This window comes from Musca domestica, unplaced genomic scaffold (assembly GCF_030504385.1).
Source record: "Musca domestica strain aabys unplaced genomic scaffold, Musca_domestica.polishedcontigs.V.1.1 2, whole genome shotgun sequence".
NCBI lineage: Eukaryota > Metazoa > Arthropoda > Insecta > Diptera > Muscidae > Musca > Musca domestica.
This window is the reverse complement of record NW_026712249.1, coordinates 36,062,035-36,087,282: the sequence shown is the minus strand read 5'-3', so window position 1 is coordinate 36,087,282 and position 25,248 is coordinate 36,062,035. Positions and strand designations below refer to the sequence as shown.

Sequence of the window (25,248 nt, the reverse complement as noted above, 5' to 3'; positions counted from 1 at the left end):
ACTTATATTTACTTCCTTTCTAAAAAAATATTCTATGCGATTTAAACGACTAACTCGGGAAATAAAACTGCAAATGTGTTTCCATTGTCGATTAACGAAATCCTGTAATATATAACAATAGTTATTATTTTCATATGATATGACATAATAGTTATGCAATTATTAGCTGGGGAAAAAATGTGCGATAATTTTAGAAATATTACAATATTTAGATTATATATAGAAAAGTTTTTTTTTTTTCTTCAACGCATTTCTGTTATTTCGACCTTGCTTTTAAACAAATCAAACACCTAACATGAATACAGTTCACTTCCCCACGATCATTCAGTTTATAATTACAACAGCACCAATGAAAGTTCGCTTCAAAGCTTCTAATTGTGTTTCATTCGAACTTGTTGTAATTCACAATAACAACCAGCCAGCTGTCATCATTTCTGCAAAACATATGGCAACGATAATTAAAGTAAATTTATAAAAAAAAAGAATAAACAAATAAGCTTAACACGGTGAGATAAAAAAACAGCAACAAAGTCAAAAGCCATAATTTTTATTTTTTTTTTAAATTTTATTGAATGAAAGGAAACAAGTACACCACCATTTGGTACAAATTTAACAAAAAAATAAAATCCGTTAAAAATTCTGTAAAAAAATCTTGAAAATACCTAATGTAGCCGTATATTAGAAACTATACGACGACAGGTCCACGTCGTCGTATAGTTTCAAATATATAGGCAACTTTTGTCACAAGCTATTCCGAAACTTGACAAAAAAATCTTTTTATAATGTAGCTAAAATCATCAAAATACCGAATATCGAGAGGTACCGTTATATGGGGGCTATACGAAGACGTGGACCTACATTTTCTGTCTTAGGATGTAGTATTCATTATGAACTTCAAATACCAAAATTGAAACAATTCCGGTAAATAATGTCGCTAAAATCATCAAAATACCGAACATCGGGCGGTTACGTTACATGGGGGCTATACGAAGACGTGGACCTGCACAGACAATTTTCTGTCATAGGATGTAGCATCCAAATACAAAATTTGAAACAATTCCGGCAAATAATGTCGCTAAAATCATCAAAATACCGAACATCGGGGGTTACATTGCATGAGGGCTATACGAAGACGTGGACCTACATGGCTCATTTTCTGTCATAGGCTGTAGCATCCATTACGAACTTCAAATACAAAATTTGAAACAATTCCGGTAAATAATGTCGCTAAAATCATCAAAATACCGAATATCGGGGGGTACCGTTATATGGGGGCTATACGAAGACGTGGACCTGCACAAACAATTTTATGTCATAGGCTGTAGCATAAATTACGAACTTCAAATACCAAATTTGAAATAGTTCCGGTAAATAATTTCGCTAAAATCATCAAAATACCGAATATTGGGGGGTACCGTTACATGGGGGCTATACCAAGACGTGAACCTACATGGTCCATTTTCTGTTTTAAGCCGTAGCATCTATTACGAACTTTAAATATTAATTTTGAAACAATTCCGGTAAAAAATGTCGCTAGAATCATCAAAATACCGCAAATCGGGAGGTACCATTATATGGGGGCTATACGAAGACGTGGACCTAAATGTCCCATTTTCAATACCAAAAGTCCTACAGACATAGCACACATTTGAGTAAAATTTTATCAACCTACTTCATTTCGTTCGGAAGCTAGAGTGATTTCCACGGACGGATGGACGGATAGACAGACGGACATCGCTAAATCGACATAGAATTTTATGCTGATCAAGAATATATATACTTTGTGGGGGCTAAAATGTATATTTCGAGGTGTTACAAACGGAATGACAAACTTAATATAACCTCCATACTAAAGTGGAGGGTATAAAATTGTGGGAAATAGCATTACATTTTTAGAATAATATTAGATTTGTTCGAATTGTTCACCTTTGGCACGAATTATGGCCTTCAAACGGCCAATGAAACCGTCATTGTGCGCTGGAAATGAAGCGAGGAACCTCATTTTGTAACCATTCTTGTGTGGCACGTGCTGAGTGCGATGGTGCTGAGTCCTGTTGAAATATCCAAAGTCTGTGGCCAAAAAACTGCGTGCCCAAGCTTTAATACATCCTTCAGAATATTTTCGCGATAATATTCGGCATTTATTCTGATGCCACGGTCTATTAATACGAGCGGAGATCGACCGGACCATCGGCTGTTATGGCAGCCCACATCATCACCATGGCCAGCGCTTGAGTTCTGGTGACCAACCGAAGTTGCACATTTTCAGCTGACCTCTTTGGCAAGTAAACACGATCATTTTATTTGTTTACAAACTGCTGGACAACGAATGTTTTAGCTCTTTTGAGTCTATTCTCTTTCTGTTCCGATGTAAGTTCTTGCACTTTTTGGAATTTCAATGACTTTACCCCGAGCTCATTTTTCAATATTTGCCGAATGGAATATTGCGATATGTTCAGCTCACGAGCCATTTTTTGGCCACTGCGACGCGATAAAGTCGCTTCTTTACTTTTCGAATCATTTCTGCGGATGTTGTTGTTTTCTTCCATTCACATCCTCGACGTCGGGCTCGGAAATGCGTCCTCTATTTGTATGAAAAGTTCAAAATGGTACTTAGTGTGGCATTGGATGAAGCGATATTGCTGAAATCCTCAAATTTGATATTGAGCTCTCTGTTGATATCTGGAATTGCGATATAGAGGTGGTTTTGGAAATGTGTACTACAATTGTACGAGAAGTACTAAATAGTACTATATTTGGTACAATTTGGTAATGGGTGAAGGTATAGAGCTGAAATACTGAATTTTTATATAGTCACTGCTAGTATCTGAGTTTGCTTTGCTTTAGAAATGCGTCCTATATTTGTACGAAAAGTACTAAATGGTACAAATGGTATTCAGTGATTGTTTAAAGCTGGAATCCAGAAATTTTGAAATTGAAGTTTTGGAAAAGTGTACAATAATTTTTCGAAAAGTACTAAATGGTACTAATTTTGGATCACTGCATATGACCTATGTCTTATATAATTATTGCGACGTGTCAGGTCTGGTCTGTAACTTCCTCTCCTTTATTTGAGATAGTTGTACATAATTTTTGAAAATTTTGATATTTTGACGTGAAATTTTGACCGCTTGTGGTGATGGTATCAAAAGGAATGTGTCGAAAAAATCCATATTCACATCAGATCTCGACTTAAGTCAAACATTGAGATGTACTTTCTTTAAAGAGAATCGCTGCCTTGTATTAACTTTGACATTCCTCGAAATACTCATGTCAGAATACTCATGTCTTGATCAGCGTAAAATTCTAAGTCGATTTAGCGATGTCCGTCTGTCTGTCCGTCTGTCTGCCTATCTTTCGAACGAATAGAGATAGAAGGCTAAAATTTTGCACACATGTTTATTTTTCAGTAGGTAGCTTAAGTTCGTAAATGGGCCATGTAGGTCGACGTTTTCGTATAGCCCCCATATAACGGTACCTCCCGATATTCGGTATTTTGATAATTTTATCGTCATTGTTCACCGGAATTGTTTTAAAATTGGTATTTGAAGTTCGAAATGGATAATACAGCTTAAGACAAAAAATTTTCTATGCAGATCCACGTCTTCGTATAGCCCCCATATAACGGTACCTCCCGATATTCGGTATTTTGATGATTTTATCGTCATTGTTCACCGGAATTGTTTCAAATTACGTATTTAGAATTCGTAATGGGATCTACATTCTGTGATTGAAAATTGTCTTTGCAGGTCCAGGTCTTCGTATAGCCCCTATATAACGGTACCTCCCGATATTCGGTATTTTGATGATTTTAGCGACATTATTAACCGGAATCGTTTGAAATTTGGTATTTGAAGTTCGTGATAGATACTACAGCCTATGACAGAAAATTTTCTCTGCAGGTCCACGTCTTCGTATAGCCCCCATATAACGGTACCTCCCAATATTCGGTATTTTGATAATTTTATCGTCATTGTTCACCGGAATTGTTTCAAATTACGTATTTAGAATTCGTAATGGGATCTACATTCTGTGACTGAAAATTGTCAATGCAGGTCCAGGTCTTCGTTTAGGCCCCATATATCAGTAGCTCCCTAAATTCGGTATTTTGACGTGTTTAGATACAATACCCACCGAAATTGTTGGAGATGTCGTATTTGAAGATCGTTATAGATGCTACAGCCTATGACAGAAAATTTTTTTGCATGTCCAGGTCTTCGTATAGCTCCGATATAACGATACCTCCCTACCTATAACGGATATATTCGGTATTTTTAAGAGTTAAACAGAATTTTTAACAGATTATATATTTTGAAAATTTCTAAATGTTCATGTTCTAAGGGTTATAAGTAGACAAAATTGGGAACCTTTTGTGGAGGAGGTAAAAGAAGGAGTGGTCCAATATATTCCATATTTACACCAGATCTTGTGTTGATAGAAATATTGAAATGTCAAAAATTTGACCAGTTGTGTGGGAGGTACCAGAAGGAGTCGCCGATATCTACCATCTTTACATCAAATCTTGTTTTAGTAGAAATATTGGAATGTGTAAAGTTTAGAATGAGTCGAATACTTATTTCGCATTTTATTAGAGATATTATTATTCCAAATTTTGATCCGTTGTGGGGGAGGTGTGTGAAATTTGAAGATAATTGGGCTCTTATTTCACATTTGATCCAAAGAGTCCCAGGGTCTCTGTAGCCATATGGCTGAGTGTATTATAAACGAGTTTTAATCACAGTTCGTCGTCATCTATGATATGATCGGTTTTATGAGCTACTCTGTTGTAAAACCAGAGCCGAGTTTTTCCCCATAGTGTAATTCGGTCTTTAATTCGAAATCCATTTAATCAGGGCGAGTTTGATGTTATTGCTCATAAAATTAAGGTTAAATATATTTTTTGGTATTTTTCACTTAAATTTAATTAAAATCTAGTTATCTCTCTTCATTTCGCCATGCCTCCTCCGTCTCCTGCATAATTTTCAACACAACCGGATTTATAATCTTTTTAATGTTATGGGCCCACATAAAATCAAAATGGGCAAATTTCTTCAAATTAATAAAATGTGAAATACTTCTATTTCCCAGAATTTTACTGAATTTCTCAACATCGAGTTTCGTTGAGAAATCATCAAAGTCACTGTAGTAGAAGTGAAAGGGGAAACGGGGTTGTATCCTCTGCACATCATAGTCTGGCGTTGTGGTTCGATTGTAATACTGAAGATTTAGCTCCGCTCCAAAGTCATATTGGCGAAAATGTCCTGAAATATGCAGCTGGACAAAATGAAACGATTGACGAGCTGAGGTACTGGCTGGATGGGTTTTGAAAACATCCGGGAAGATGGACTGGAAGAGAAATATTTTTTTAGGAGATTATATTTCCAAATTCCGACAAAATACTTACTTTTTGTATGTAATCGGACATGCCACCATTCAGCAAGGCAGTCAAAACGTCACACAGTTCTCTGGAGGCCCTGGGATTGATACAAGTTTTGAAGAGCATTCCACCAATTGGTAGGTATCTCGAAGTGGTATAACTAACCAAGTTATCCAGTGGTGTATGCATCCTCACCAGCGGCACAGCAGTTAGCACCGCCGGAGAGCGGGTGTGCTTGAGATATGCAATGGGCGCAATCATATGCAACGATTTTAATTTCTCGCTATATTTTGGTTGAATGGAGAGTAAAACGAACATAATAGTAGTACCCGGAGAATGGCCCACATAATGAAGCCTTGGCTGTTGGGTCTTCTGTAGTATATAATCCATGGTGGTAGGTAAATCAATAATTCCAATTTCATGCCAGGAAAAATTCCAAAATTTCGGTGAATCCAAAGATAACTTTCGGTGACGTTTGCCATAGGTATTTCCTCGAGCATTACCCAACCAAACATCATAGCCCCTATCCACCATATTATAGGCCAAACCATCTTTTAGACCTTGTAAGACCCAACAGTCGGAGGAGCTCATCAAGCCATGCATCATTAGCACTACAGGGGCAGTGGGGGAAGAGGTAGTCCGATTTCCCCTGCCAATTATGCGAAACACCGTCAGACCATAACCATCTTTGGTAAAAATCGTATGTGTCTCACTGCCATATCCAGCCGCTTTGATACGATCAGCCTGCTGGCAAAACGTGATTAGAATTTCTTTGTTAAATTCTCTAATTGTTTACTTACCGTCGTTGTCACCGCGCTTGTCACATGCTGCACTTCGACAATTAAAATAATTATATTTAGAATCACAACAACGGATTTCATTGCCACCGCCAACCAGTGTTAGCAGATCGAACGTCTTGAGAGAAATGGCCACAGAATCGCCGTGATAATGTTTTCAAAGTAATCATTATTAGATACAAAGAATCTGGGTAATAAATAGGTACTTAAAGTGACAAGACCGCAGAAAAAATACCCTACCTCATGGAAATAAAAATGTTTTAATACTATTAAGTATCGAGTTTGTAAAATTACAACATAATATACCAAGGCTTTTAACATTACACTGTGCTACAGCCAATCTGGGAAATGAGAATTTCCAAGGTGGTGGGATTGGGTTAGCAGATTTAAGAACCCAAAAATGTTCCCAGACTAAACTATTTTTAGAGTCCTTTATATAGGCTTAACAATGCAAAAAGGTCTCCCATATTTAGATTCATATCAAACCAAAATACCAAGTAAGAATCAAATCATTTGGAAGATGCGATCAAGACCCTCGAAGTAGATTAAATTGGAGGCTTCCTCTCAGGTTTACATTTAATGAAAAATTTAAAGAAAAATTTCTTAAAAACAACTTAAAAAGTATCCGACAAATGTAGACTATTATTTAAATATATTTATACTTCTGATATGATTTTTAAAATTGTTGACCATGGAGAAGATTCCGAAGAAGTGGGTTCATTTCGTATCGAACCTAAATATATATGATATAAATATTGTGACGTGCCAGGTTTGGACTATATTGATTACTTCCTTTACTTTGTATGAAATATGCGATAATTTTTAGATGATGTTAAAATGTGCGTGAGATACCGATGGAAGTATTCCATTTTCTTACTTCATCTGACACAGATAAAAATATTGGTATTGACAAAATTACAAGAAAATCGAACATTTATATCAAATTTTATGAGAAACCATAAATTCCATATTCATCTCAGGTTTCCGGTTGAGAGAAATATTCTGATATAGCAAGTTGTAAAGAATCGCTTACTTATTTCACAAGTTATGAAAGATAAAAGTATTGAACATTGTAACTCTTTGTGGATGAGATATCAGAAGGGGTTCGCAGGTGATATATATCACAACAAATTATGTGTTAGCAAACAATTTTTTATGTGTGAAATTTGAAGAAAGTTAGATGCTTATTTCGCTTTCTTTCAGATTTTTATTTTTCAACTCTTGAACCCTATGTTGGAGAGGTAGCAGAAAAAATGGTCCAATCTCTACCATCCTTATAACAGCTTTTGTGTTGATGTAAATATTGAGATGTACCAAGTTTGAATGGAATCGGATGTAGGTCCATTAAGATAAATACCGTATTTATCTAGCGGAGACATAAACCACTCTGTTAACAGAGCCATTAACAGAGCAATGTTAAACTTAACAGAGCATAAAGAAAATTGTTATTTTTTTTAAAATTCTATTTTCTAATGTTTAGTCATCAAAGAATTTATTTTTTTTATGATAAACAACAACTATAGCTTTAATTAAAAAGTTTATGAAAAGCTGTCTTGCTACGGGTACCCACTAACTTGTAGTTGCCCAATATGTGACAGGACATTGGCATTAGATAAACTACGTTTTAAAACAATTCTTCCAATCCAACATGCACATCAGTGAAAAGCTTACGTAGAGTACTATCCATTGGCATAATAAAAATTGCGGGTCAATCCGACAGATTCCGAGGTATTTGGCTATTTCTGGAAAAATCCTTTGGACAGGATAATTCCATTGGCCAATATGCCTTCCAGGACAATTCTTCCAATCAAACATGCACATCAATGGAAAGCTTACGAAGAGTACTATCCATTGGCATAATAAAAATTGTGGGTCAATTCGACAGATTCTGAGGTATTTGGCTATTTCTGGAAAAATCCTTTGGACAGGATAATTCCATTGGCCAATATGCCTTCCAGGACAATTCTTCCAATCCGATATGCACATCAATGGAAAGCTTACGAAGAGTACTATCCATTGGCATAATAAAAATTGTGGGTCAATCCGACAGATTCCGAGGTATTTGGCAATTTCTGGAAAAATCCTTTGGACAGGATAATTCCATTGGCCAATATGCCTTCCAGGACAATTCTTCCAATCCGATATGTACATCAATGGAAAGCTTACAAAGAGTACTATCCATTGGCATAATAAAAATTGTGGGTCAATCCGACAGATTCCGAGGTATTTGGCAATTTCTGGAAAAATCCTTTGGACAGGATAATTCCATTGGCCAATATGCCTTCCAGGACAATTCTTCCAATCCAACATGCACATCAATGGAAACCTTACGAAGAGTACTATCCATTGGCATAATAAAAATTGTGGGTCAATCGGACAGATTCCGAGGTATTTGGCTATTTCTGGAAAAATCCTTTGGACAGGATAATTCCATTGGCCAATATGCCTTCCAGGACAATTCTTCTAATCCGATATGCACATCAATGGAAAGCTTACGAAGAGTACTATCCATTGGCATAATAAAAACTTCCTCTGCCAAATTTACCAATGGAATTATCCTGTCCAAAGGATTTTTCCAGAAATTGCCAAATACCTCGGAATCTGTCGGATTGACCCACAATTTTTATTATGCCAATGGATAGTACTCTTTGTAAGCTTTCCATTGATGTACATATCGGATTGGAAGAATTGTCCTGGAAGGCATATTGGCCAATGGAATTATCCTGTCCAAAGGATTTTTCCAGAAATAGCCAAATACCTCGGAATCTGTCGGATTGACCCACAATTTTTATTATGCCAATGGATAGTACTCTTTGTAAGCTTTCCATTGATGTGCATATCGGATTGGAAGAATTGTCCTGGAAGGCATATTGGCCAATGGAATTATCCTGTCCAAAGGATTTTTCCAGAAATAGCCAAATACCTCGGAATCTGTCCGATTGACCCACAATTTTTATTATGCCAATGGATAGTACTCTTCGTAAGGTTTCCATTGATGTGCATATCGGATTGGAAGAATTGTCCTGGAAGGCATATTGGCCAATGGAATTATCCTGTCCAAAGGATTTTTCCAGAAATAGCCAAATACCTCAGAATCTGTCCGATTGACCCACAATTTTTATTATGCCAATGGATAGTACTCTTCGTAAGCTTTTCACTGATGTGCATGTTGGATTGGAAGAATTGTTTTAAAACGTAGTTTATCTAATGCCAATGTCCTGTCACATATTGGGCAACTACAAGTTAGTGGGTACCCGTAGCAAGACAGCTTTTCATAAACTTTTTAATTAAAGCTATAGTTGTTGTTTATCATAAAAAAAATAAATTCTTTGATGACTAAACATTAGAAAATGGAATTTTTAAAAAAATAACAATTTCCTTTATGCTCTGTTAAGTTTAACATTGCTCTGTTAATGGCTCTGTTAACAGAGTGGTTTATGTCTCCGCTAGATAAATACGGTATTTATCTTAATGGACCTATCGGATGTTTATTTCGCGTTTAATGATCTTCATGGATATTCAAAAATTTGACGCTTTGTAGGGGAGGTACCAGAAGGATTGGTCCGATTTATTCCATCTTCACAGCAGATCTTGCGATAGTAGAAAAATGGGATGTGTGAAATATGAAGAGAACCAGATACTTATTTGGGATTTTATAATGGTGTTGGTTGTTTAAAACTTTGACACTTTGTGGGGAAGGTACCAGAAGGAACGGTCCATCTCTACCGTTTTTATAACAGAACCTGTTGATAAAAATAAGAGATATGTCAATAGAATCGGAAGTTAACATCGCGTTTTATGAGCTTCATGGATATTCAAATTGTTAACCCTTTGTCGGGGAGGTACCAAAAGGAGTGGACCGATACATTCAATCTTCACACAATATCTTAGGTTAATAATATTGCGATCTGTGTAATTTGAAGACAATCGGAATTTTATATCACATTTTATAAGTGTGGTAAATATTCAAAATTTTGACCCTTTGTGGGGGAGGTACTTGATGGAGTGGACAGATATTGTCCATTTTCGCACTGACATAATATTAGAATTTTCAAAGTTGGAGCACAATCGGATTATCCGTTCTCTTTGTGTGCAGTAAAATATTTTTTTATGAAAATTCCGAATTTTAGTGGAGAGGGTACCAAAAGGAGTGGACCGATATTGCCCATCTCCGGACTCGATTTAAATTTAATAAGAATATTACGATGTACCAGCTTTACATCAAATCGGATACTTCCTCCGAGAGTTATCGTGCGCACCAGCCAGCCAGACGGTCGGACGGGCGGACATAGCTAGAGCGACTCCAAATGTCCTGAAACGAATTTGGTCCAAAAAGTCCTAGAGTCTAAAATGTTATTTCAATGAGGCACGTTTTGGCCGTATCAAATGATATATACGGTCGCTAGCCATATGAATGAGGGTATGAAAAACCTATGACACTATGTACCTAACATGAAAGGGTTCCAAAGAATCGTAATCCAAAATTTTCCAAAAATGTTTAAGAAGGGACAGTGTCTATTTCTATTTAGATTACTTAGGGATGAAACCACATAAAACAACGGTACATGTGTCTTATATTCTTTAGCTCTACTTTAAAAATCTTTTGAGTTTTTCCAGTAAATACTTTTTTCTGTTACACTGTGTGTTTCTATAAATTTATATTTATTGAAAATTGTTAATTAAAAATCATTTTACTCGTACAGATATCAAATGGACGGTTACATGTTTCAAGATGTATTTTCCTAAATTATTACAAATGTATTAGATAGATTAGTTGTAAAAGACGAAATGAAACACAACAATTTTGAATGAGTTTTTCAAATTACTGAGTTAAATCTTCCATTTGAAGAACATATGTATTCATATTCATTCATTTTAGTATTTTCATACGGACATTATTGGACCAAAAATTATGTAACACCTCGAAATATTGGTTTCCCACACAGGAAACTATATATGGATATTCCTATTTCGCAGAGCTGAGTCGATCTAGCTATGTATGTCCGTCCGACCGTCTGTCCATGTTAATTTGTAATCACTCTACAGGTCGCAATTATGGCCCGATCCCCACGAAATTGAAAATGGAGGTGAAGTTACGATCAGAATAGAATCCTACTCTTTTGGAGATGATTGCAAAATATTTAGGGGTTGAAATGGAACAAAAACAGAAAATTTTCCTGATTTTGTAGTTGCTCTGTAGGTCACAATTATGAACCAAACGACGCGGAAATTTACATGGAGTTAGAAGTTAGGACTGGGCAGAAGTCTACCATCGGACAATATTTAGCTGGTAAAATATACCCTAACATTTATGTATGAAAACAGGAAAATATCCATTAAACCGCGAATATTTTTAACCCCAGCCAAATCACAAATACATTAAAAGGTCACTCCTGACCATTAAAGCGATGCTGATAGCCATGATATCGGATATATAGCAAAATAGGAACAATATATATGTAAAAGAAAGAGATCTTATTTATTCTGCTTATAAGTCAAGAACCGCTGGGCCGATTTTCACAATTCCCCTCAATTCGGAATGGTCTCTGGCCAGAAAAGGATAAAATCTAAAAAAATCGCGAAAAAAAAAATAAATAATCGAATGTCTTTTGCTTTATTTTTTTAAATTTTTGTCATATTTTTTATCGCCTTTGATTTTTTAATTTGACTTGAAAATTTTCTAATTTTTTACACTCCCCAACGCTACGCTTTGAAGGTATTATATGCATGTCGCAATTATTGGCGGATCCTCACGAAATTATATGGGGTACCGTTAGGGTCCGAATTAAAGCCTATTGTTCTTAAGATGTACATATAGGGGTTCAAATGGACAAAGAAATTAAATTTTTTCTAATTTGTAGTCGCCACAAATTGAAAACTAATCGACACGGAATTTCGCATTAGAAGAGAGTTTAGGACAGAGAAGAAGTCTAGCATTTTGGATGACTATTGGATTATATTTAACTATAAAACGGACCACAACTTTCGTGTGAAATTGTTTGAATACAACACGATACGTGAATATTGGCCAAATTCTCCGAGTCTGTCATTTTATTTATTATTTTTATGGGATTTGTTTTATACTCGTGAGTAAGAGCAAAGAAAGTTTAATAAATTTACCGTACACAAACAAAACAATTTTTTTTAATAATAAAATTTGCAAAACGAGTTCTAAATTAACCACAAAAATAGCAAAACAAGCCATATTTCAAGCAATTTCAATTATGTAGTTAAATAAAAAAGTTTCAATAGCAATAATGCAAACAATAGATTGCGTATTTAGAAGCTAAATGGAAGGAATGACCGAAAAATAGATGAAATCAAATATTTCAATTAATTTTGTTTTTGGAATAGCTTTAGAATTAAAGAAACCAACTTGTAAAAGTTTTGGTGGTCAATGTAGCCGCATGATCGTACTATTTATTGATATCCTATACCACAAATAAAAATAAAATAAATAATATTTTGAAAATTATGACTCACTAGGAGAAAGGAAGACCAAACCCATTATGGGTTCAAAACCATTATTTATTACAGGCACATTTTATACGTATCTAAATATACATATTTATACTAATATTGGATTTCACTTTCAAAAAGTGTTCCAAAAAAAGGAAAAAACCACCGGTTATAATACAAAACACAAGTATTTTGGAAAAATATATTGCAAAAATTATGTCCTTACCATTATTCTCTTAAAAGTCCACGACTGTGGGATGTGTTTCACAAAATACGTACACATACCCAGTGGGGAAAAAGGTGAATTTTTAAAAAAAGGTATTCCCAAAAATTAGGTTGGGAAATAATTAAATTAATTTTAATTTAAATTAATTAAATTTTCACAATATTTAAAAATTAAATCTTTAAAAACAAAAAATTAATTTTGTACATTCGTCGATTCATATTCTTAAAAAATGTACAATCAATTTTGAAAAAAAATGCAAATATCTACATTAATAAGTTCGGCCGGACCGATATTTTTACACCCTCCATCAATTGCAAGAAACTTGAAAAATTTCAAAAAATCAGTCGAAAATGCCGCTCAAATGAAAATCTTTATATGGGGGCTGTACGAAGACGTGTCCTGCATAAGTATTTTTTTTCTCACAGGTTGTAGTAATGATTTCGAACTTCAACTACGAAATGTGAAACAATTCCCGCTAATAATGTCGCTTAGATCATGAAAATACCGAATATTTGAGGGTGCCATTACATGGTTGCTATACTAAAATGTAGACCTATGTAGACAATTCTCTTCCAGGGGTAAAGTGCTCCGAAGGAACTCCTTTTGGGGGGTTTAAGACAATTCTATTGATAAATGTGGCTAAAATCTTCAAAATACCGATTATCGTGGGGTGCTGGGACTATACGATATCGTGGACCTATATAGAAACTTCTCTTCTAGGGGATAAAGTACTCACAAGGAGCTTCTTATGGGAATTTGCGACTATTCCATTGAAAAATTTGGTTAAAATCATCAAAATGCCGAGTATTTGGGGGGGGGGGGTACCGTATTATTGGGGCTATACGATACTGTGGACCTATATAGACAATTCTTTCCAGGAAATAAAGTGCTCACAAGGAAGTCCTTGGGTGAATTTTTAGACAATTGCGTTGAAAAATGTGGCTAAAACCATTAAATACCGAATATAGGGGGGTACCGTTATGTACTATATCGTGGACCTTTGCAGACAGTTCTCTTTCAGGGGGAAAACTACGTATAAAGAACTCCTTGTTTGAAATTTAAAACCATTTCATTGATGAATGTGACTAAAGTAATCAAAACACCGAATATCGGGGGGTACCATTATAGGGGGGCTATACGATATCGTGGACTACTACAGCCCATCTTCGAACTTATCTATGCAACATTTTAGCTTCGTATCTTAATTCGTTTTGATTCTAGTATGATTACAACAGACGGACGGACGGACATGGTCAAATCGTCTTAGATTTCTACGCTGATCAGGAATATTTATACTTTGTTAGGTCTAAAATAATTATTTCGATGGGTTACAAACGGATAACGAACTTTATAGACATGGTAGGTGGAGGGTATAAGAAATGGAAAATCTACTATTGTGGACAGTCTTTGACATTATTTAAAAACTAAATCTTACAAAGTCTTAAAAAGTCTAAGCTTGGAAAATATTTTTGTTAAATTCCGAAGCATTAACAAACTATTGAAACATGCTTAAATCTTTAAAGAATATATAAAAATTAACATTTATGGATATTTCCTTAAGAAGTCCATGTCCCTAAATATCGTTTCTAGACCCAAAACAATTGTGCAGTATTTGTATACACTAAAATTATAATTTTAATATTTCAAAAAAAAAAAAATAATAATAATAATAATAAATAAATAAATAAATAAAATATTCTGCGAACAACCTCCATTTTAGAAACGAAGCCTTTAAGTGATATGTTTTAATAAAACCTAACACAAAATTTAATTTACTTATTCCATAGTTAGCCAATAAAAATATTTAGAGTTTCTTTGGATGATGATATTTCTATCAAGTTTTGATGAAAGAGTCAATCAACCAAACACAATAACCGGAGATTGTAGCGCAAATAAAATAATGCATTTTTTGAGATTTCTACAATTCATTGTATGATAATAAAACACACTGTAATGAATTGTAATATATTGCATTTACATACCGTTATAGATGGTGCGGGGGGTAAATTTGCACGGTTGTTATTGATTGACAAATTCTAAGAGAATAATTGTAGAAGAAAACTCACGTGTGGAAATGGGTTTCAATTTGCGTTAGTGTATTTATAACAATCGCAAGGGAGTTTACCCATCAAGTTTGACCTACCTTAATTTTTTCGTGTATTTTATTGTGAATTTGGTAAACAATTATAGATATATAGAATTATATTGAATTATAATTGCAATAAATGTATTAAAGAAATCAACTTGAAAATTTTTAATCTTAAACAACACAGTTCGTTTTGTTATTAAATGACAAGGAATGAAAACTAACAAAAAATAATAATACCGTAAAATTAATAATTTTAAATATTTGAAGTGCTTCATAGCAAACTATATTTTTGATACATTTCAAATGACGTCACAAGGATTCGGTTGCTTTCAATTTTTATGTATAAACGCAATTTATGTATGATAATATGTAAACCTATGCTGAAATAGACATTTTCGAACTTTCGTAAAATTGCAGATGTTGGTCAAATTTTTATACCCTCCACCATAGTACGGAGGGTATATTAAGTTTGTCATTCCGTTTGTAACACCTCGAAATATACATTTTAGACTCCACAAAGTATGCTCTTGATCAGCATAAAATTCTATGTCGATTTAACAATGTCCGTCCGCTGTCTGTCTGCCTATCCGTCTGTGGAAATCACTCTAGCTTCCGAACGAAATGAGGTAAATTGATAAAAAATTTCTCAAATATGTATTATGTCTGCATGACTTTTGGTATTGAAAATTTTCCATGTAGGTCCACGTCTACGTCATATATATGGTGTAGCCCCCATATAACGGTACCTCCCGATATTCGGTATTTTGATGATTTTAGCGAAATTATTTAACGGAACTATTTCAAAGTTGGTATTCGAAGTTCGTAATGGATACTACAGCCTATGACAGAAAATTGTCTGTTCAGGTCCACGTCTTCGTATAGCCCCATATAACGTTACCTCCCGATATTTCGGTATTTTGATGATTTTAGCGACATTATTCAACGGAACTATTTCAAAATTTGGTATTTGAAGTTCGTAATGGATACTACAGCCTATGACAAAAAATTGTCTGTGCAGGTCTACGTCTTCGTATAGGCCTCATATAACGGTACCTCCCGATATTCGGTATTTTGATGATTTTAGCGACATTATTTAACGGAATTGTTTCAAAGTAGGTATTCGACGTTCGTAATGGACACTACAGCCTATGACAGAAAATTGTCTGTGCAGGTCCACGTCGTCGTATAGCCCCCATATAACGCTACCTTCCGATATTCGGTGTTTTGATGATTTTATCGACATTATTTACCGGAATTGTTTCAAATTTGGTATTCGAAGTTCGTAATGGATACTACAGCCTATGACAGAAAATTGTCTGTGCAGGTCCACGTCTTCGTATTGCCCCCATATAACGGTACCCCCCGTTATTCGGTATTTTGATGATTTTAGCGACATCATTTAACGGAACTATCTTAATACCTCCCGATATTCGGTATTTTGATGATTTAAGAGACATTATTTACCGGCATTGTTTCAAAATTGGTACTCGAAGTTTGTATTGGCATTTTTAAGATTTTAACAGATTTTTTAATGGATTTTAATTTTTTTTTGAAAATTGCCAAGTTTGTACCAAATGGTGGAGGGTATTCAAAGTTCGGCCCGGCCGAACTTACAGCTTTTTTACTTGTTTTTATCCGGGGTTTCGTATATATCTACAAAAAAAAAAAGAAAATACAATTTCTGACACTCTTCCTAGACCACCATTTATGGCTATTGAATTTTTTAAGTAGCCATTACAATTTCCCAGTGTAGGTTATAAAAATTCAATATTTTTTTAATTGCCTGGTTTTTGCAAATGTAATCTGAGATAATTAGTCAAAGGTGACAAGCTGAAGAAAAAAGTGTGACAATCGTATGTCATTATTGAGTTAAGATTTATTGGATTTTTGATTTTCTATTTATTCGCCGATTAAAGTGATTGCAGTCCGAGTAATTAATTTGCAATATGCACTTTATAATTTATAGCTAATTTAGAATGAAACTAATTACCGATTCAAAGATTGATTTAAAATATAAATTTATATTTTTCGAAATTATTTTTTTGGAAGTGCAATTGGCAGTTTTAAAAACGTCTATTATTGAACACCCATAGCACCATTAAATAGGTCCCACTGTATATGTGGGTTATTTAAAGGGGTTTTGTATTAATTCTCTTTAATTCCCAGTTTTCATTCCAGCTGCTCATAGAAGAATTTAATATCGGTCTATGTTTTAGTACCTTGAAGTAAAATTGTGAAATTGATAATCTGTTTAATCCTTGCACACAATTCCCCTCGTACATTAACACTTATCGGAGGGTCCTTGTTCCACCCATTCATTAGTAAAATATTCGTAGTTGTTTAAGTTTTGGAAATAAGATTTACCCTATTTTAGCGTTTTTCAAACATCAAAATTCTCTCTCCGTCCATTAAGCTAAATTCTAAGATTCTAGCTTCAGCCGTTGCGCTTGCATATCTGAAGCAATCTCGGTGAAATTTGGCAGAGGTATTTTCGAGCTGTATCTGATGCCTGGTATCAAATTTCACTGTTGTGGAGGGCATATTACATATGAGAGGGACTTTAACAACAAATCGGCTGAAGCATATTATGGGAGCTATAGCAGCACCTGAACCGATTTTCACCAAAATTTGAGGCACTTGCTTTTAGTTTGAATTCCATCGAAAATGCCAAAAATTCAGTCTATTTGGACTGATTTTCACCAAATTTAATGCACTTGCTTTTAGACTGAATTCGATGGGATTTGCCAAAATTCAGGCCAGTTAGCAATTTGGTGCACAAGTAACCCGAAATCGGTTGAAAAAATATATAGGATCTATATCTAAATTTTGACTGATTCTCACGAATTTCAATAGAGTTCGTCCTTGGAAGGAAGGAAGTATCCCATTTGATCCAAACTTGGAACATCGTAATATTATTGTCAAACTTAGATCCAGTTCGGAGTTGGGCAATATCGGTCCACTCTTTCTGGTACCTCCCACACAAAATATCAACATCTTCAGAGAAAATAATTTACTGCACCGAAAATGAAAGAATAATCTGATTTTGCTCCAACTTTGCAAATCCTTATAACTGCATCAGTGCTAGGTCAGGTGCCAAAATGGATAATATCGGTCCACTCCATCAAATGGAAATGGAATATATCGGTCCACTCCTTGCGGTACCTCCCACAAAGCGCCAAAATTTTAAATATTCACGAAGCTCATAAAGCATGAAAGTAACATCCGAGATCTCAATATCTCTATTAACAGAAAATCAGTTATTAAGATGATAGATCGGTTCATTCCAACTGGTACCTCCTCCACAAAGAGTCAAAGCACGAAATTAACATCCGATTGCATTCAGACTTGACACATCTTAATGTCTCCATCAACACAAGTTCTGTTATTAAGATGGTAGAGATCGGACCATTTCTTCCGGTACCTCCCCCACAAAGGGTCAACGTTTTGAATAACCATAACTCTTATAATATCCGAAATAAGCATCCAGCTCTCTTCATCCCATTCACACATCCCATTATTTCTACAGGGTTGCCCATATTCGACGAACCCATCTGGCAACGCCATAACTTTTGACAGATATGTCACATCGCTTAATGACATACCGCGTTTGAAGCGTCAGTCCAAGCAGATTTTTACCATGAACCAATAACGCCACGCGAGCGCTCTGAAATAGTTGAAATTTACATTCAACAGAAAAAGTCAATTGTGAAAACTCAACGTGCTTTTAAAACATTAAAAAATGTGAGAAGTGCGCCTTCTAAGAACACCATTAAGCGTTTATACGAAAAACTATCGACTGGTAAGGCTCTTTCTAATCCGAAGAGGCCATATAAAAGTCGACCAAGGCGATCGGCCGAGAATATCGCTGCCGTACGAGCCAGTGTTGAGAGGTCCCCAAGAACATCCCAAAAACGCCGTTCTCAGCAGTTGGATTATTCGCATTGATTTGCATTTGTTCCCGTACAAAATTCAATTGACGCAAAGAATGTTGCCTGCGGACAAGCCTTGTCGATTGGAATGGGCCCAAAGAGTCATCGAAAAAACATGGGTTCGTCGAATACGGGCAACCCTATACTAGCACAAGATCTGCTGTGAAGATGAGATAAATCGATTCACTCCTTCTGGTACCTCACACAGAAAGGGTCAACATTTTGAATATCCATGAAGCTCATAAAACGAGAAATTAACATCCGATTCCATTCAGGCCTGGGACATCTCAATATTTCTATCAACACAAGATCTGTTATAAAGATGGTAGAGGTCGGACCATTTCTTCTGGTACCTCCCCCACATAGGGTTAAAGATTTTGAATAACAAAACGCTCAAAGAAAGCGAATTTCAATACTTTAATCTATCACAGCTTGCGAAACCAGTCAGCGATCCTTTACAACTTGCTCTCAACCAGAAACCTGAGATGAATATGGAATTTAGGATTTCGCATAATATTGGATTAGATAACTGTTCGATTTTCTTGTAATTTTCCAAAAGAAATATTTTTATTTGTATTAGAGAGGTATGAAAATGGAATACTTCGGGCGACTATATAGAATAAGATATTTTTTGGAATAAGAGTTTCATATTGGCTCAAACCTAGGAATAATGTTCCATTTTTTAATTTGATCTCAAAATTGATGTTCACTTTATTACCTCCCTTTCAGCGCCAATTCGACTTCATCCATTCTCTCGATGACGCCTCGGTTAATAACCTCCTTGACATTCGTGGCCGCCAGGAAATCCAAATGGACAAAACGCTTCAAATCAATGAAATGATTGATGCTATTATTACCCAAAAGTTCACTTAATTTTTCCACATCCTTCTTGGATGACAACTCATCGAAGTTGCTGTAGTAGAAATGCAGGGGGAAGCGGGGTTGGATATTCGACACCTCATAGTCAGGCGGCGTGGAGCGATTGTAACGTTTTTGATTTCCCTTCGGCCCGAAATCATATTGACGAAAATGACCCGACACATGCAGCTGGACAAAATGTATGGCCTGATGGGTGGAACAGCTGGCCGGATGGGTGGCAAAAAATTCCGGTATTATGGACTGGAAATTAAACAAAAATAACACTAGTGAACATTTCCCCTGGAAGGTATTCAATTGTTACCTCATTAAAATAGCCCGAGGCACCACCATAGATCGAAAATAAAATATAGGTACACATTTTCATATCCGCATCGGGATTGCGACATTTTTCAAAGCCCAACATTTGCTGTAAGAATTTTTGTTGCATAAACGGTTCATCTCCCAAAGCGGCAGTCAATGGCCCATATGTACCCAATAGGGGTACCATATCAAGCAACAATTCCGATCGAACATTTTTCATATAGGCAATGGGTGCCAACATGTGGGCCGTTTTTAATTTATGATTATATTCCGGCCGACTGGAAAGCAACACAAACATAATGGTCGTACCCTGAGAATGACCCACATAGTGCAGGGCGGAATGACCAGTTTCCCTTAGAATATAATCCATCATGGTGGGCAAATCAATCGTGCCAATTTCATGCCAAGAAAAACGCCAATATTTTTTCTCTTTCGGTGACATGCTGGAGTGGCGCATACCATATGGATTACCACGGCTATTTCCTAGCCATACATCATAACCTCGTTCCACCAGCTCATATGATAGAGCAATTTCCGGACCCATGAAAACCCAACAATCCGATGAACCGGTGAAACCATGCATCAAGAGGACCGCAGGACGTTGAGGGCCATTATCACTGCGACGGGATTTTTTAATGCGAAACAATTGCAGGGTAAAACCATCTGAAGTCGTAACACTGTGACTCTCACTATAATAACCATGGCTCAATATGCGATCTGCCTGTTGGAGGTGAACATTGAAATTCCCATAAATTTCAAGAAAAATGTTCCCACTCACCGTCGTCCTGCCAGCAGCACTGTCCACACCCTCATCCAAATGCAAAACGACAAATACGAATATAATTTCTATCAGACAGCTTTTCATTTCGCTTCTCAAAATCGCAGACCTAGGCAAATTTACGATGTCGGCTGCAAAGTCAATAATGCTTCCGTATTTGATGAGACATGGAAAAATATACCCTCTCCAATTGATTTGTATTCTTCGGATGAGGCATTCGAAACGTGATTGCATTTTTAATTACTAATCAGACCTAGGGTTGGGTTTCCTTTTGCAAATTCGCACCACGCTACATTTCCTCCGGTTGCGTGCCTTAGAATGGCATGTTAGACGGAGTTGCAATGCATTGAGAATGACTTGACGTTTTAGAAAGAAAATTGGCGTGTCAAAATCCTGCCCAGGGCCTTGGTATTGGGTGTTTATAAACACGTGTCGGAACAATTACTTCCAGGAAAACACAAAATTTATTGTCTTAGGTCATAGACGTTTTCGTAATATTTTATACAAAGAAATCCAAAATATCAAAACAACATAAAGAAAATCTTTAAGATCCGAAGGGCCGAACTTTTAACATCCTGACACTCATGAGGTAAAGAAAAAATGTACAGGGTTGCCCATATTCGACGGACCCTTGTTTTTTTTTTAAATCAAAGAAAAAAATAAAAATTTGGCGGTTGGCAATGTTAATCATTTAATTTGTTCCAAGTAGATTTGTTTACATCAATTTTTGAAAATGATATCTCTCAAATGGCCTCCTCTGGCGTTGATGACGTATTGTGCCCTTTTTGCTGCATTTTCCATCGTTTTTGACAACATTTCGGCCGAAATAGCGGTTATTTCTTCACGACTGTTGTCTTTGAGCTCTTCTACGGTCCTTGGCTTGTTAACGTAAACCTTTGACATCAAATATCCCCACAAGAAGAAGTCAGGCGGCGTCAAATTGGGCGAACGCGGTGGCCAGTCCAAATCACTACTTTTCGACATCAAACGGCCCGGAAACAAATTCTTCAGAAAATCGATTGTTATGCGACTTGTGTGCGGTGGAGCGCCGTCTTGTTGAAACCAGAACTGCCTCATACGCTTTCGACGAATAATTTGCATCACAAAATTGGTCATCATGTCGCGATAACGCTCCTGATTGATGGTAACAGCATGGCCATTTTCATTTTGGAAGAAAAACTCCCCAATGACCGTTTTCGCTCTAACGCCGCACCAAACTGTGACTTTTTCGTCATGAAAAGGCACTTCTTGAATCTCCTAAGGATTTTCAGTGGCGTAAAAACGGCAATTTTGCTTATTTACGGTCCCATTCAATGAGAAATGGGCTTCATCGGACATGATAATTTTGTTCCAAAATTGCTCGTCATCTTCGGCCATTTCGATGACTCTTTGGGCCCATTCCAATCAACGAGGCTTGTCCGCAGGCAACATTCTTTGCGTCAATTGAATTTTGTACGGGAACAAATGCAAATCAATGCGAATAATCCGTTGTAAGGTGGACCGAGCCATGCCCAACTGCTGAGAACGGCATTTTTGGGATGTTCTTGGGGACCTCTCAACACTGGCTCGTACGGCAGCGACTTTTATATGGAGCCTTACCATTCGAAAATTTTTCGTATAAACGCTTAATGGTGTTCTTAGAAGGCGCACTTCTCACATTTTTTAATGTTTTAAAAGCACGTTGAGTTTTCACAATTGACTTCTTCTGTTGAATGTAAATTTCAACTATTTCAGAGCACTCGCGTGGCGTGTATTGGTTCATGGTAAAAATCTGCTTGGACTGACGCTTCAAACGCGGTATGTCATTAAGCGATGTGACATCTCTGTCAAAAGTTATGGCGTTGTCGAATATGGACAACCCTGTATGTATCATATCATATTGTTTACAAGCGTACAAAGGCATTTTGGTGAGAACTTTCCACAAAAAAAGTTATTCGTGATGGAATTCAAGTGTGATAGTGAGATTTCTTTATATTTGGATGGAAAACCACAAGTGGCTATCGTTAGAGCACTCCAGCATTTAAATTTGAATAAATCTTTTGCGTCTCGTACCATCCATCGCTCGTTACCGTGATACTGATAGCGTAGCCCGACGTCAAGGAAGTAGACGGGAGAAAACAGCAACATCAGCAGAAATGGTTAAAAAAAAGCGACTTGATCGAAACCCGAATCGCACTAGCCGAAAAATGACCCGTGAGCTGAACATATCACAATATTCCATTCGGCAAATATTGAAAATGGAGCTCGGGACAAAGCCATTAAAATTCCACAAAGTGCAAGAACTTACACTGCCACAGAAAGAAAATAGACTCAAAAGATCTAAAGAGTTGCTTCGCTTGGCCGAAAGTGGTTACTCTGCCTAATTTGGTTTCCTTCGATAAGAAAACATTCATTGTCCAGCAGTTTGTAAACAAACAAAATGATCGTGTTTACTTGCCAAAGAGGTCAGCTGAAAATGTGCACCTCCAGTTGGCCACCAGAACTCAAGCGACAGTCATGGTGATAATGTGGGCCAACATAACAGCCGATGGTCGCACTCCGCTTGTATTAATCGACCGTGGCATCAGAATAAATGCAGAATAATATTGCGAAAATATTCTGGAGGGTGTATTAAAACCCTGGGAACGCAGACATTTTGGCCGCATACCTTGGATATTCCAACAGTACCCAGCACCATCGCACTCAGCACGCGCCACGCAAGAATGGTTACAAAATGAGGTTCCTCGCTTCATTTCCAGCGCACAATGACCACCAAAATCTACGGATACCAATCCGTTGGACTATTGTGTCTGGAGTATTTTGGAAAGCAAGGTTGGCACTAAAAATACCAAAGTGTCGATCACCCCAAGCAAGCGCTTAGACGGGAATGGGCCAAAATACCGCAGAGCAACATTCGGGCAGCGTGTGACGGATTTATTGATAGTTTGAAGGCCATAATTCGTGCCAAAGGTGACCAATTCGAACCGATCTAAACTTATTCTAAAATTTGATGCCTTTTCCGAACTTTTTTGCATTTATTCAATAAAATTAAAAAAAAAAAACAATTTAAAAATTACGGCGTTTGGCTTTGTTGCAGTTTCTTATCTCACCATGTAAAGGGTACTTTCGATTGGCGTTATGACAAAGGACAGGAATTTGTGACAGATTCGAGGTATATTTTCCTGGAAGGTACAGCGAGGAAATGGAAGTATCCTTTTTAAAGGATTTTACAAAAAAAGGATCATCTACTTCTCATTCGATCCTAACCTTTTTTTAACATTTTAAACGCCTTATGAGCTTTCCAATGGTAAAAATAATGGAATTGCAGTAGTGTTTGGGTGATCGGTGTGCCCAATGGAATTATCTTTTTTAAATAATATTTAAAAAATTATCGTATACCTTGGAATCTGTCCGAAAATCTTTTTATACCCTACAACACTATGTGTTGGGGGTATTATAAGTTTGATTGGGCCAACAATTATGTAACACCACGAAATATTGATTTCCCACATAGGAAAGTATATATGGATCTTCCTATCTCGCCGAGCTGAGTCGATTTAGCTATGTATGTCCGTCCGTCTGTCCGTCTGCCCATGTTAATTTGTAGTCACTCTACAGGTCGCAATTATGGTCCGATCTTCACGAAATTTAGAATGGAGGTGGGGCTAGGTTCGGAATAGAACCCTATTTCTTTTGGAGATGATTGCATAATATTTAGGGGTTGAAATGGACCAAAAAATGAAAAAATTCCTGATTTTGCAGTTGCTCTACAGGCTATACAGGTCGCAATTATAGACCATAAGTTAGCATGGGGCTACAGCTTAGGGCTGGACAGAAGCCTTTCAATGTTGATGGTCATCGTGTAATATTTAGTGGGTGAAATAGGCCACAACATTTGTGTTAAATAAAAGTCAAATTTTCCATTAAACCGCGAATATTTTTAATCCCGGCGAAATCACAAATCGACGAGCAGATCAATTCTGACCGTTACTATATATAACCGATAGTAAATATATCGGTTATATATAGCGAAATATATACAATGCGTATATACAAAGGAAGGGAATGTTAGATAGAATGCTTATATCTCAAGAATGGCTGGACAGATTTTGACAAATTTTGTCAATTCTGAATGCCCTCCTGTCATAAAAGAATAAAATCTAATCGCATAAAAATATGCCAATAATGATGTTAATATAGATTTTGTAATATTTTTTGACATTTTTTTATTATTTCATATTTTTTATCGCATGAGATTTTTTCAATTTGATTTAAAATATTGAAGTTTATATTTTGTAATACATTTCACCTAACAGCACAGGTTAGGGTTAATATATACAAATTGCAATTATCGTCCGATCCTCACGAAAATTTTCACAAGGTTAGGGTTAGGCTCAGCAGGGCTAGGCCTATTGTTTTCAAAGAGCACCGCCAT

General features: G+C 36.2%; 2 protein-coding genes across 3 annotated transcripts; both read right to left on the bottom strand.

Annotated features, from left to right (window-relative positions):
* Positions 1-367: 367 nt before the first annotated feature.
* LOC101893875 (lipase 3-like) lies at positions 368-21,042 on the bottom strand. 2 transcript variants are annotated; one of them, XM_020037894.2, is made up of 4 exons: positions 20,835-21,042; positions 20,058-20,777; positions 19,596-19,996; positions 368-434 (listed from the first exon to the last, which is right to left on the bottom strand). In XM_020037894.2, exons 1-4 carry the CDS (start codon positions 20,919-20,921, stop codon positions 383-385), a joined length of 1,260 nt encoding a protein of 419 aa, XP_019893453.2. In that variant the 5' UTR covers positions 20,922-21,042; the 3' UTR covers positions 368-382. The 2 variants fall into 2 exon arrangements, with proteins under 2 accessions (XP_019893453.2, XP_058978107.1); XM_059122124.1 differs by having other exon boundaries at positions 20,058-20,773.
* Positions 4,860-6,417, bottom strand: LOC101890440 (lipase 3-like). The gene is made up of 3 exons (XM_005186637.4): positions 6,178-6,417; positions 5,405-6,121; positions 4,860-5,346 (listed from the first exon to the last, which is right to left on the bottom strand). Exons 1-3 carry the CDS (start codon positions 6,256-6,258, stop codon positions 4,936-4,938), a joined length of 1,209 nt encoding a protein of 402 aa, XP_005186694.1. The 5' UTR covers positions 6,259-6,417; the 3' UTR covers positions 4,860-4,935.
* Positions 21,043-25,248: the final 4,206 nt, after the last annotated feature.